The following is a 14,026-nucleotide window of genomic DNA, read 5'->3' on the forward strand; positions in this document are numbered from 1 at the left end:
GCCTTCCCTGGGGCTGGGTTCAGCACAGATGGGGGGCTTTTGCCAAGCCGCATTTTCAGAACCCAGCAAAAGGGTCCTCCCTTTCTCCCCTCTGAGCTGATGATGAGCAAGTAGAGTAGTTGAAAGGACACTGTAAAGAGGTTGGTGCTGGTCTCTTCTCACAGGTAATTAGCAATAGAACAAGAGGGAATGGCGTCAACCTGCAGCAGGGTAGGTTTAGGCTGGACATTAGGAAAAAATTCTTCCCAGAAAGAGTGGCCAGACACTGGAATAGGCTGCCCAGGGAGGTGGTGGAGTCACCATCCCTGGATGTGTTTAAGACTCGTTTAGATGTGGGGTTGGGGGATGTGGTGTAGGGGAGAACTTTGTAGAGTGGGGTTGGTGTTGGACTCGCTGATCCCAAGGGTCTTTTCCAACCTAAATGATTCTACGATTCTACATACACGCTCAGTTTTGCTGCGTTTCCCTGTCCCTGTGTAAGTTACACCAAGAACTGCAAAGCAGGGGCAGCACTACCCCCTCAGCAGCCCAGAGCTCTTTAAGCTAGGGTAAACAAACGCCAATATTCCAGCGTGAGCTTTTCCCACTGCTGAGCAGTCCTTTTATTGCAAAAAGCTGTACAAAACCACACAGGTCCCTGCTCTCAGGACCTGGGCCACCCACCCCAGGCCTCACAGGAGCCACCGTCAGTTGTTCTGCGTCAGCTGCTGCATGACCAGGGCACAGAGACTCACCAGCTGCAGGAACTCATCAGCACCGTCAGCCAAGCACTTGTCTACTTCCTGCAAAGAGAAGAGAAGGTAAAACCCTCTGAAAAGGGTGGTGCTCAGGGAAGCTCTCTCTTCCCTTACACCACAGAGCACCATGGTGACATTTGCCAACTGTTTAGTTAATTGGCGACACCTTCTCCAGCAGCCACACAACTGGGGAAAGTCCCCTCCGTGGCCTCCATTGCGGCAGCCAAGACCTGACAGTTTCTGTACAGGAGGGACCAGCCTTTCCCTGCGCTCCCTGCCCGAGCAGCACTGCAGGGCACCAGCCCTGTAAATTCTTCCCGGAATTTAGCACAAACTCCACCACGGCTGTCTTTTCTTCTTGGTCAAAACTTAAGTTAATTAACCTTTTTTTTTTTGAAAGGGCTTATTTTACACACCAGAACAAAAACTTGCATTTTGTGGCTCCCCATCTGTTTAAGTGCTGACTTAAAATCTTGCCTTAATTCTCCCTCTAAATTTATAATTAAAAAACAAAAAAAATCCACAAACGTCTTGTTCAAGGACCATTAGAACAATATAACATGGCTAATAATTCACTTTACTGGATTTCAGTTCCTTCTCAGGACATTTCTCGGAACAAAGATTTAGGTTCTACCAAGAAACATTCAGAACTAAAAATCAAAATAAACCATTATGCACATTCGGGAGAGAGAGCGAGTGAACAAAAATTAATCAGTGGAGATTAACGTGGGGTTTTTTACCTCAAGCTGCAGACTTACCGCAAGTTTCTCAACTATGACAGATTTCTGCTTGTCACTGTAATCTTCGCTCTCCACAACGGTATCGTGCAGCTGGTTTACGAGCTGAGCAACAGCATACCCTTCATTGATGAGATTCTGTGTCGGGGACAGAGGAAAACGGAAATAATCCAGCAGCAGAAACGCCACAAACTGGAAAACCAATCTGAACAATTCTGTCTGAACCGAAAGACTGCACTGGCACTCGTTATGGAACCTGCCCATTTCAGAGGACGCGTCAGTAGCTTGTGGGGAGTCCAGCACCCTGCCTGGCAGCGACGCCAAGCCAGCACCCAGGAGAGACGGCAGGGGCACGGCCGAGCCTGCAGGCACAGAGCCATCCTTCTGTCCAAATATTCTTCCAGCTTCTCACAATTTCCATCTCGGACATTTTGTGAGCTAGAGACATTTTAAGCATTTAAGAACCTCCACCGAACCTGTCCAATCTTATTCTAAAATTAGGAAAGCTTTGCATCCACAGCATCATGTGGCAGTTTCACAGCCCTCGCATTTTAAACTGCCACCTACTTTGATTTATTTTCTTCATCTGGCAGTTGCTGACCTCAGACACAGAGATCTGTAAGGCCAAAATGTTTTTAATAAAATAAAAACCATGGCAACTAAAGATAGCTTTTTTTTTTTTTTAAAATCAGTAGTGCCCAGTTACAAAACCAGCAAGTACTGAGAACAGTAGTCCAGGAAGCCATTTAGGTAGAGAGAAGTTTATGAAAATAGAAGAAGAGTTCGTGCAACTTTATTTTTCTGTACAGCAAAACCTACACCCGTACTTTACAGAAGTACACATTCAAGTTTTGTCAACTGCATATCAAGCACTAACATTTGAAACAAACTCTAGAAACTGGCGGGCAGTTCCAGACTACTGCATTAGATTTGATCACGGTCTGATGGGAGACTGCACCAGCTCTAAGGATTTAGAAAATCCGTATCATCGCCTCTTAAGATCGACTTAAGACTTACCACATTATGGTAAGTAAACGTGGAAGTGTAAGGCAGGGACACCCGCATAAATTCTGGCACAAGAATGCTCAGATTTGCAGCAAGTTTACAGGAGAATAAACCCAGCAGCAAAACCAGCCAAAGTTGTCTGGCGAGGCTCAGCCAAGTAAAAAGCAGGAGGTTGACCAATATTGGCTTTTTTCACACCAGCACAGAACACTTCCCTGGGAGAACGGCACTATGGCATGCTCCCCTCTCTCAGCGACACCTCCGTGATTTAAAATCCAGTTCAAGACGGCCTGAGCCGCCTTCAAACTCAGGAGATTAGGAATTTCCCATTCTTCAAAGACACTAAGAACCTTTTCCGCATTAAAGAAAAATCCACCTTGATCAACCAGTAGCTTGTGCCTTCTCCAGCAAGATCCATTTGAAGTCACTGCAACTTGTCAGACAAACTTACTCACTAGCGTACTGTAAGATTAACGTGAAATATCTTAAAACTGAAGACTTATTACAGCTTTATTCAGATACTTCTCATCTAACACAGCTTCCGTGTAAGGAAGAAAGCGAGAGGCTAGTCCAGTCCCCTGAAGATGCAGTTCTAACGGCCTGAGGCAAGCGTCTCGCTAGGAATTCCTACTCTGCCCAATTCAGCCTTACAGCTCCACGTGTCAGTCTAACTCCGGAGAACGCCAGAGTCACATTGGCAGAGAATCTTATTTGCAGCTTTGTCAGTTCTTCCTCAGAAGGGAAAGCTCAGAGTACGCCCTGGTAAGAGACACGCTTCCTGCAATGCGCGTCCTGACTGACACGAGGCCAAACGCTCCCCACTGCAGCCCAGGACTCAGAGGGCAGTGACCTAACCACCCCCGGGCTGGGGCACTAACGGCACTCTACCTTTGCCAGCGTTTCCAGTTTCTCAAAGGAACCACTCCGGCAGACAGACAGCAGTTCATCAATTGTTTCTTTAGGGATGACCTGTAACAAGAAGTTACATTTCTTAACTTCAACTTTCTAAACTTAAAACTGAAGTTGATGCTTACAGTAACAGGAACAAACTGTTTACGAAGGAGGCCATTTTAGCACTTCATTCCTCTCAAACACCCAACCACTTTTAAGCAAGCGTACAAGACAGACTAGCTAAATTTTGAGAGCGAGAGCTAGGCTGTAATATTCCTCCTATATTGGCGACACTAAAATAAAAACTATATAGTGATAGTGAATCGTCAAAGTCAGCTTCCTAAGTCCAACACACAATCGCTTATTCAGGACGCTGACTCAGTGGAGGACCTGCTTCAACAACTACATCAGCCAAAGCTTTCTGTGCCATTCTACACCCAGGCAAAACAGCAAATCAGTCTTCTCTCCAGTGACGCACCAGGGCCATACCAAAAAACCCCAATGCAACAAGATCAGACAGTAAATCAGAAGAAAAACAGTTGACAGATGCCATTATTTAGCTCTGAACAGGGAAGCGCTGCCCACATTCTCCCCTGTACTCGTCGTCATTCCTGTCAGTTGAGCATCTGGACAGTTTGGTTTCAAAGCGCCTTTATTAATCTTCTGTACTAAGGTCATTCCAGGTCACAAGAGTTAGGTAGGACAAAGAACTTGAAGTCTTTATGAAGTTGGGTACCTTTGGTTTAAACAAGCATTATTCAGTAATGGAATTTCATGCTTCTCTCTCCTGTCATTACAGTCAACTTCTGCCACATTTATTAGAAATTGTGATTTCAGATGTCTGTAAGCGAAATCCAGCTCTTTTCTACAGCTAGATACACAAAACCAAACACATTCACTGAGAAGATTGTTAAAAACTGTTCTGTAAAATGTGCACAGGAGCAATTGCTTCTGGTGCCACAGATGTGAAAACCCCACATCCCTCAGAATTAGCTACGAGGGCAATATCTTCAAGGGAAGTGTGGCCATCATTAAAGGCCATTTATTTTTCAGCTGCTCGACTCCTAATCTCACTTTTCTTGCTTTAGGGGTAACTGGTTTGTTGCTATAGGAACACCTTCAGACAGATTTTATTAAATGCATTTCCTCTCAGGTTTCTCCTGTCCCTGTCAGTATTACCCACTATTTCCAGAAGAAATCACTGCTGTTTTGTTAAAAAACAGGATCCTACACAGATCCTCAAAGAGACACTGTCACTGTGAACGTTAAATTGAAAATAAGCTGCTACTGAAAGTCATTCCCCTGTGGTGTTTACAAACCGTATTTAGCAACGATCTATACTTACCTACATGCATATACCTATAAACACAAACATTTATATAAAGTGCAAAACCATGTTCTAGTCTATTGTCCCACAGGAGGCAACACATTTTGCATTCGTGGGCAGAATATTTCAACTTCAGTTTGAATTACAAGGCTATTTTGCAGTATTCACTGACTTACAGCTAGCCACTTGCTATGTGGTAAGTGCACGGAATGAGGCAGTCTTTACAATTCTGGTGGATAGTGTATCGGTACCACCTTGCAATACTAATGGGTATAAAACAATTTTTTAATCAAACTGGAAGCAAAGGTAGATAGAGGTAGCAAGTACACTTTCCACACACATGCTTTTCAGACTAATTACGGGAGAAACTGTAAAGCGGAGCTTACCCCAGCAATTTCAGTGACTATCTTCTCTGTGATCTCTTTCCCACCCATTAGGCGAGTGGCACTTTGAAGAAAGGTAATTGCTTTTCTTAAGTCCCCCTCTGACACTTTAACAAGGTAAGATACTGCCTGAAAAATAATGTCAGAAAATGCCAAGTTATATTTTCTCTGTTAATTAAAATCCAGCACACTTTCTCAGCACATGGATTTTAAAACATCTAGTAGTGCCTAAGGCAGATGGTCACCGACAGACACAATACACAAGTTACGAAGCAACTTCTCTACTAATATAAATGTGTACGGGCAATTTCAGAATGAAACACTGATTTAATGCAAGTATACTCAGCACAGAACAAAAAGCCCTACAGTTTTGCTGCAGTTTTCTCTGGTGGACATTTCTCTGGTTTTAGCAAGACTTCTAAAATTCATCCCATCCATGGAAAGAGAATAATATCTCAAGGAGTTTATATATTGTATTTAATACAATTGAGCAGTCTGGAAAAGTATGCTGACTTAGCCCCTTTCACCGTAACGCAATTACGCACTGGATTAAGCAATAAAATTCCCTGGCAACCATGAAGTTACCTCGCTACTGATTTTCACATGTTCCTTCTCAGAAACGTCCAATAGCCTCTGCTGTTGGATTTTGTCTGACAAAGGCTTGAAGCGGAATTTGGAGCATCGAGATGTTAAAGGCTCAATTATTCTGAAAAAAAGGCAGGCAAGTGCTTGGTAAACAAATGCATGGGTCAAGTTCATACAGACAAAGCTCTCAAGGCAGAAAAGGGGAGCATAGCCTTAAAACCGCACCAGTTTGAAAAATAAAAATCAATACCTAAATATTGACTTCAGTCTTGTGTTCACATAGTTACATCTCTATTAACCAAAAACTATGAAACTAGGCATCAACCTCTCAGTGAAGAAGAAAAAAAAAAAAAAAAGAGTACAGAATAGGAAGAGCAACAAGTCCAAAGAAGCAACAAATTCCACACGTACCTGCTGATGTAGTTACAAATAAGGCAGAAACGTGTTGTTTTCGATTCTTTTTCCATTGTGCGTCTTAAGGCTGCCTGGGCTGCTGAAGTCATTGAGTCTGCTTCATCCAGGATTACAATTTTAAAAGGAGGACAAATTTTACCACTGAAAAATAAGAAATCTGTTATCTAGGAGACATGCAACATATAGACCAAGAAAAAAAAAAATCACCGCAAACAGCAAGTCACATTTTACTTAAGTATTTATACCCAATAAGTAGAACATATTCAGAGGTTCAATCTTTTGCATTATTTTTAGATAAAGGACTAATATTTGTAGCAAAGGGGAAGACTGAGTTTCCAGATCAACACTTGAATACTGCAAAAGTCCTTTTAAAAAAAAAATTACTTTTGCTTTAAGTTTCTTCTTTTATCAACTAATGCAGCTCTTCTTTTTACAGGATTCCCGATTCCCTGAACTTTAAAGAACACTACAACAGACTAATTTCAGTACACAAGACCATTTCTTGCTAGGCAGTCCTGGCACACAGTTTCTTCCGGCTGCTTTCCACAATCTGTTTTTTCCATACGTATGGCTTCACCTGCATAGGGCTTCTCACCACCTAACACCAGAATCTTGTTAGCACCTTATAAACTAGCACCCATCTTGTATGAGATGCTGCAGATTAGAGGTACTATCCACCACAATTTACCCAAAGAAGCTTTTCTATGGTAGTCAGACAACACTTGCAAAGTATTCAAACACTCAAACAGGTATTCAAACACTCAACATGAAATTGCACGAAGTCAAAGCTTAGCCAAAACACTCTGTGCTGCAAACTTCTGGGCAATGCTGACCCATCATTTATATTTGAATTATAAAGTTAACCTAAACAAAAGCAACCCCATGCTTCGTCCTAAGCAAGAAAGTCCATCAAACATAGACAGCTTTGATCCAGCACTTACTCTGAGCGGCTTCCAGACGCAGTTAGCTGAGCAAAAGCTTTCACTTTTTCCCGAATCACTTGTATTCCGCGCTCATCAGAAGCATTTAACTCAAGGACTCTTTGCCGGAATAATTCAGGCCTGCAAAATTTTTATTACAACATGTTAGCTACTAATTCTTGTAATGATACATTATAAAGTATATCAATAGTCTTTCTGGCCTTTTTGAAGAGCAGATGCTATTTTTGCCAGGATTACTAAATAGCATACTGTGTTAAAATACAGTTAAATCAAGATCATTAAATGTTAGGTATGAATTCCCATTAGTTACTTTTACAATTGCCTCCCAGACTACAGAAAACAGTAAAGTGTAAAATTACATCAGTTATAAAGGAAAAAAAAGATGGGAAGTTGGCTTCATAAGTTCAGAGCACTGTATGCCCTTCTACTTCTATGCTGTGCATAATGTGGAAGAACAAGTAAGATGCCCTGACACAATTACTGGCAGTGCTACCAGAAAGAAATATCTAGAAAGTATAATATAGGCAGCATTTAGTAGCAATACTATACAGCAGCACCTATGATTACAAAAAGAAAAAATGAATACAGTAGATTTTAAGTTCTAGTAATTCAAATGGACGCACAACGTGGAGTTGTCTTCCTACTATTAAACTAGAAGTGGTTCTTTTCATAAAACAGCATGAGCCAAAAATTAAAGACATTGATGGGGAGCAGGGGGAGGCAACTAACGTCATGATGACTCAACAAACTACCTTCTCATCCATTTTTTGCTTCCGGGTCACTGAATTCACTACTCAAAAACTCCCAAGTGTTACAAGTGAGCTGATGAATGTACACGTGCTGAATTTTAGTCTGACTCCCAATATTACTTCCAGACACAACTCAATGGTGCATAATGGAAAGATTACAACGCAAGACATTTTATGAAGTGCTTTGAGGTCTATGTGTAACTAACTTACTGAATATACCATTAAAACTGAAATTCCTTTACAAAGTTCAGTAAGGCATATGCAAGCTGTTTCTTTTCATACTCTTTGCTATAGCGTTACAATATGTGAGACTAGCAGCCACTTAAGTCTATATTGGTAACAGAAATCAACAACAGGACAAATGAGAACGAACTCTTGTATTGGAGATGAATTAGAATGTGAAGATATTCCTGAAAAAGACCTAGAAGCTGCATAAGAACAGGCAATGACCAGAGGCACTCTGCCACAGGATTAGAAGACACGTGACAGTCAATTACACCAAAGCAACTTGATCCAGCTTACCCATAGAGCTCTCTAGCCGCTGCTAAAATAGTGGAAGTCTTTCCAGTTCCAGGTGGGCCATAGAACAACAGATTGGGAAGCTGAAACAGCAAGGCACCGTTTTTCAAAAAAAGCAAATAAACAAAACAAACAACAGACAGAAAAACCTACTGAAAATCTGAGCACCTGATAGAACAGAAACTATCTACTCCTTCTGGTAAATAATATCAAAGTCTTCCACTTCTAGGTCACTGCACATAGTGCTCTAAAAGAGGACAAACAGTTGCTTTTTATAACACAGCATGAACAAGCTGTTATTTGGTGGCACTGTCACATATCAAAATTGATAGTTCAATTTCTATTTTATTTTTATATATTCCCTCCAGGTCATGTCTGAGATCACTAAAGCCTACAGAACTTACTGTTACGACTCCAGTGACATGTACATTTATCCAAGGATGCCCTTCAAACAGTCTGGATACTATTAGCAGTGCAGCTGTGACAAAATTTGGCCCAGGTTAACTATCATGTAAGTTCTCAGCTCCCCAGACTGCCTTTTCAGGCCATGCTGAGAATCCTGTGCTGCCATTAACTCCACTGCAATAAGTACAAGGGAGCTTGTGAATGCCTGCACTACGCTGCAGTGAGTGCAATGCAGACATGCCCTAACACTAATCACAGAGATGCCTGCAATAACTGACCGGAATGCATAGCGCTGGCAAATTTCTACATCCATCCAAGGATTTTTCAAAGGAGGAGACAAGTGGCATTTCTTAAAGAGATTAGGTTAACTGATCTTTCAAATAATCTAATAACCTCAGCATGAAACACAGGAGTGCATTAAAGAAATATGCTGACACAGGAAGATGAAAGCAGCACAGCAAAGACCGCAGGAATAATACATGATAACGTTTATCAGCACAAAGCACAAAATCTCACAATTTGAGAATATAACTAAGTATCTGCTAGATGTCTGGCATAAAATACAAGCTGACTTTGTTTTGTCTGTCAGTCGGAGGAACGGTATAAGATTGTGTAACACAGTGGTCCTAGGATGTGCAGGTTCTACACAGATGGAAAATTACAAATACTAACACGGGTCGAATAAGATTTCATCTGGAAAGCTACATGCAGTTCAGGTCACCCTTGGTCAAGGCTGATGAATCCAAACTGGGAAAGGTGATTAAAGGAGCGAAGAGCCTATCTTATGAGAAGTGACTTTTTAAAAGAGTTTGGTTTAGTCAGCTCAGCAAAAGAAAAGCTGAGAGGGAATACGACCGATCCCCATAAATAGAGCAACACAGGGAGAAAGAACAAAGTTGGCATAAACAAAATTTGCGTAAGTTACGATGACTAAATTTTGTCTGAAATCAAGAAGCTCTCTAATTAGCATAGGAGTGATAGCTTTCTATACTACTATTTCAAGTAATTGCTCTTACGAATTATCAGGCTACACTTTAAAACTGCTGCCTTTGACAGCAGGGGATGTTCCAGTTGTATGTTCTTAGAAGAATCCAAGAATCCCCCTCCCATCAATAGCAAACAGACAAACCTCTCAGTCTGACTTGATTTCCAGCCCTCAATAAAAATTCTATTTTTAAAAAGACTCAACTAAAATTAGATTAGATAATTTTATGCTGAATATAGCAAGCAATGCAGACAGAATGGGAACAGCAAAATCAAAGACATCCAAAAAGCAAAGAAAAATGCAGGAGTACACAATGCATAATCAGAAGATAAAATAGAGACAGACCAGTTTGGTAACAAGCATCCCATTTTAATAACTGAGATAAGACGCAGAGAACAGATTCAACTGTGTATGTACTGCAGAAGTACAGATAGAAGAATTTCAATCTTCAATCAATTTAGATTAAATAAATCCATTTCAAGTTCTGCCTGCTCTTTCTGCCAATTATTTGTTGCTTGTTTCCCTAGTTACTAAAAAGTAAACAGCATTCAGTACTAACAAACTTTTTTTCAAGTTTAATTAGATACGACAACGTTATTACCCCCCTATATCTTTTAGGAAAGCTTCGGGGAGAAGTATGTACTGAATGATAGCTGAATATGTTAGTGTGCTGACATGGTAGGTTAGCACACTGCAAGGGTAGACATTTTCGTGGAGATTTGTAATTTCATGCCTCTGTGCTAATTCACACTCTACTAGTTCTCAAAACAAGCATTAGCAGGTAAGAAGTTTTAATAAGAATCTGTTTCCTAATTCCATTAAACCCATACTTTACTACTGTTTCTGTTTCAACCACATATATGCTCGTTTCTCACTGAAGTTATCACCAGTATTTGCACTTTTTCACTAAGCACAGCCTAATCCTTTATGTAACTGTGGCAGTATTTTTAAACAGCCTGCAACCTGATCTGGTTATCCATTTTTCCATGCTTGCCAGGGGTAAGCAGGATACCTGCAGGCATCATCCTGCTTGTGGGAAAGTTACCACATATAGTACAAACCCCAAGTCCTTTTCTAGAAGTTTCAGTTCAAATGAAGTTGTAAATTTCAAGATAATCCCTCACCTCACCCTCTTTTCAGTCATTATGATGTCATCAAGTGAATGAAAGTTAAAGAATACTACAACACTGGTCAGTTTCTTTGCAAAAAGCAACAACAAATCAACAGTCTTGGCAGACAGAAATCAATTTCTCCAGTTCAAAACCACTTGGAGTCTGGTACCCCCAGTTTATAACAAGACAGATCCCTGCTATTATAGATGGAGATATATCAGGGACCTAAAAGTCCTGCTCCATTTAGCAGCTCCCAGACTAAGGTCCACAAATACTTACAGGCCAACCAACAAAGGACTGGCTCTTCATTTTCAACACTAAAGTTTAAATAAAGCACATTACACAAACCCACAGTGTTGTCACAGCTGTTTCTTTGATCTCCCCAGATCTCCAAATTCAGAAAGAACTTCTGAAATGAGTACCAGCCACCTCGGAGTTTAAATTACACTTTTGTCTTTTTGACAGAATGAGTCCTTTCAAGAACTAACAAAAATGTCCAAATTTTAAAAGTATCAAATGTTTTAGAGTACTTGCATGATTTTGTTCTCAAATGCCTTGCTGAGTTTGGGTAGCTATGGCAAAATACAAAGCCTGTAACCATAAGCAGGAGTTATAATTTCTGTTTTCAACTCAGGAGGCAAAAAGTCAACACAAGTGTACTAGGCTCATAATCCGAGAAACATTGCTGATCTAGAAGCAGTAAGGTTTTAAATAGCTGTTGCTCAAAATAGAACTTCACAACCCATCACCTAAGCGATGTTACATGACTGATATATCCAGACAGAATAGGTGGCAGCACCTCATTTCTCCTTAGCTGTTAGTAGTTCCTTACTAATTACCTCAACTGTACAAATATTATTGCTGTTGAAACCCAGATTTCTACGGGTACGTTACGTGGCAAGGTCACATAACAACAGCATTCTCAAACCAAATCTGGAGACATGAACTAAAGACAGGAATTATACAAGTCTTTCCCAGTTCTGTCATACCAGCTTCGTTTTGGCTCCCTATGCTCAAACAAATAAAGTACTTCTGCTGTTGAAAGGTCTGATGAAATTAATGTTTTCAGGTAGAAACAGACTCATATTAATCAAAACCAGAACTACAAAGTAAATTGTCATAAGCTAAAATTTTCAAATACCAGAGACTACCCCATGCATACTGCACATCAGGGCACCCTAGTGAAAAGTTTCTTGCATAGAACTCTGAAAATTGCCCAACTTGTTCCTTTTGGCTCTTGGTGAGCAGACAGCCATATCACAAATGTCATTTTCAGAATATCCACCAACCACTTCAGCCGGCGTTAGCAGTCCTTGAAAACAGAAACAGCTTTTAGAACACAAGAATGACCCTTCCAGGTGAAACGGGAAGCAAAAAGAAGTCTCGGCATGTACAAAGGAAGGAATTGTCCAGATTTTCCAGATGTCAAGAAAGCACAGCCATCTCTGGTTACCTGCTTTATTTCTCCCTTCAGTACTTCCACCTCCCCATCACCTGGTTTGGAGGAAATAACTGTCTTCCATACTGAATATTTACTAAGTTTTTTATCCAAAAGCAAATGCAAGTGTAAACAAAAGCAATTGAACATGCTCTGCTCATCCTCTTTATATTCGTAGGTGTCAGGTGCGAAGCAGCAAAGTTAGTGAAACTGTCATGCTTAGCTTTTTAAAGCCAAAGAGACTTACTTGGAAACTAACCCAAAAAGTTTGGGGATCACTATCTAAGTAGTGGACTTGGCCCTTATAATTTAAATTTCCCTTGTTAGCAAACAGTATATTTGTTTTAATGTTTAGCAGTTTCATAGAAGCACCAACAGATCACTAGAGGAACAACTGGCAATCCAGACTTTTCTATTAAAGAAAAATATCCCCTCTCCTCTTAAACACGAATGTCAAAAGTACTAGCTGAATAGCAGTGTAGACACAACAAAAGCCTTTACAGATTTGGAACTATTAACAAGAAATTTACCAATTAAGCTTTTCCAGAATAATTCCAAACAGCATCACAGAGCTGACAGTTTTAGAATGTTTAGAGGGCTGGAAGCATCATAAATTTTACACATATATCAGAACATACTACAAGGAAGCCACTTCGCTTGTTTGTAAAGTACCACTGTAAAAAATGATCATTGCTGAGTTAGAAAAGAGAAGTTTTCATTAGCACCAGACAAAGTTTCTGCCTAAACATACTAATGGGGTAGATGTTATCATTACACTCACATCAGCACCTTCCAAGGACTTTTTCAGCACAGCAACAACTTCATCCTGGAAGGCGACTTCATCCACGTTTTTGGGGCGACTAAATAAAAAGACATTAAAAGCAGTTTATTAGCTAACAAAGTTTCAGAAGAAAACTGACATTGAGAAAAATAACATTTCCCTTTCTGATTACATTGGGTACTTAAGAATTACAGCAAATTTCGTAGCCGAGGACAAAATCATAACAGGAAATCCGTCTAATGTCTCTGGTCTGTATTACTGAAGTGATCTAATTTCTCAGGAAGCTGTTTGTCTATTTCTATTGTAAACACCAGCCTGAGCTGGTGTTAGAAGCAGAGCCGTGTTGCAGACTGCAATATTTTACCTCTTCGTGAGCCGACACGGGCTTCTCAAAAACAAAGTACTTAATGCACTTTTGCACCAAGCCACAGCAATGAACCGCACCGCTTGACATGTGCAATGGAGGCACTGTCTGCTCAGTAACACCAACAAAGGGCTCCTACAGTAGTTCACGGTGCTGGTTTTCGCCCGTAACTGAGAAAGTTAAAGCTGTTGTTCCAGGTGGAGACACCTCCAGCTGTAACCCCCTTCGCCATGCACCCACTCCCTCCTCCGGACCGAGAATCCCCTCACGACCCCGGCCAGCGACCCCGCTGCCCCCGAAGAGCCCTTACTATTTCTCCACCCAGGGGATGGGCTTGAGCCTCTTGCCCTCCCCGCTGCTCCCCGCTGCGCCCTTCTCCTTGGCAGCGGGGGGCTTGGTGCTGATAGCAGACGGGCCTTTGAGGAAGGCCTGCATGGCTCCGGCAGGGCCCGTCCCCCCACAGCCTCCCCGCCTCAGCCCAGCCGTTAGGCCGCGCCGCGCGCCCGGCCCCGCCGGCCCTTCCCGCCAACCCGCCACAGCCCGGGGGCGGCACCGCTTCCGCTCGGCCGCGGGCCAACCACGAGCTGGGCCGCGCCGCGCATGCGCCGGGTCCTGCGGGGAGCGGGTGCGCGCGGCCTAGGGGCGGAGCGGCG

At 41.7% G+C, this 14,026-nt stretch overlaps 1 protein-coding gene across 1 annotated transcript; it reads right to left on the minus strand.

Annotated features, from left to right (window-relative positions):
- Positions 1-573: 573 nt before the first annotated feature.
- Positions 574-13,918, minus strand: RFC4 (replication factor C subunit 4). The gene is made up of 10 exons (XM_074593262.1): positions 13,684-13,918; positions 13,010-13,088; positions 8,292-8,371; positions 7,021-7,140; positions 6,077-6,220; positions 5,666-5,786; positions 5,084-5,209; positions 3,368-3,448; positions 1,496-1,612; positions 574-782 (listed from the first exon to the last, which is right to left on the minus strand). Exons 1-10 carry the CDS (start codon positions 13,806-13,808, stop codon positions 687-689), a joined length of 1,089 nt encoding a protein of 362 aa, XP_074449363.1. The 5' UTR covers positions 13,809-13,918; the 3' UTR covers positions 574-686.
- Between the last annotated feature and the right edge of the window lie 108 nt (positions 13,919-14,026).

The sequence above is a fragment of the Larus michahellis genome, chromosome 6 (assembly GCF_964199755.1).
Source record: "Larus michahellis chromosome 6, bLarMic1.1, whole genome shotgun sequence".
Lineage (NCBI taxonomy): Eukaryota > Metazoa > Chordata > Aves > Charadriiformes > Laridae > Larus > Larus michahellis.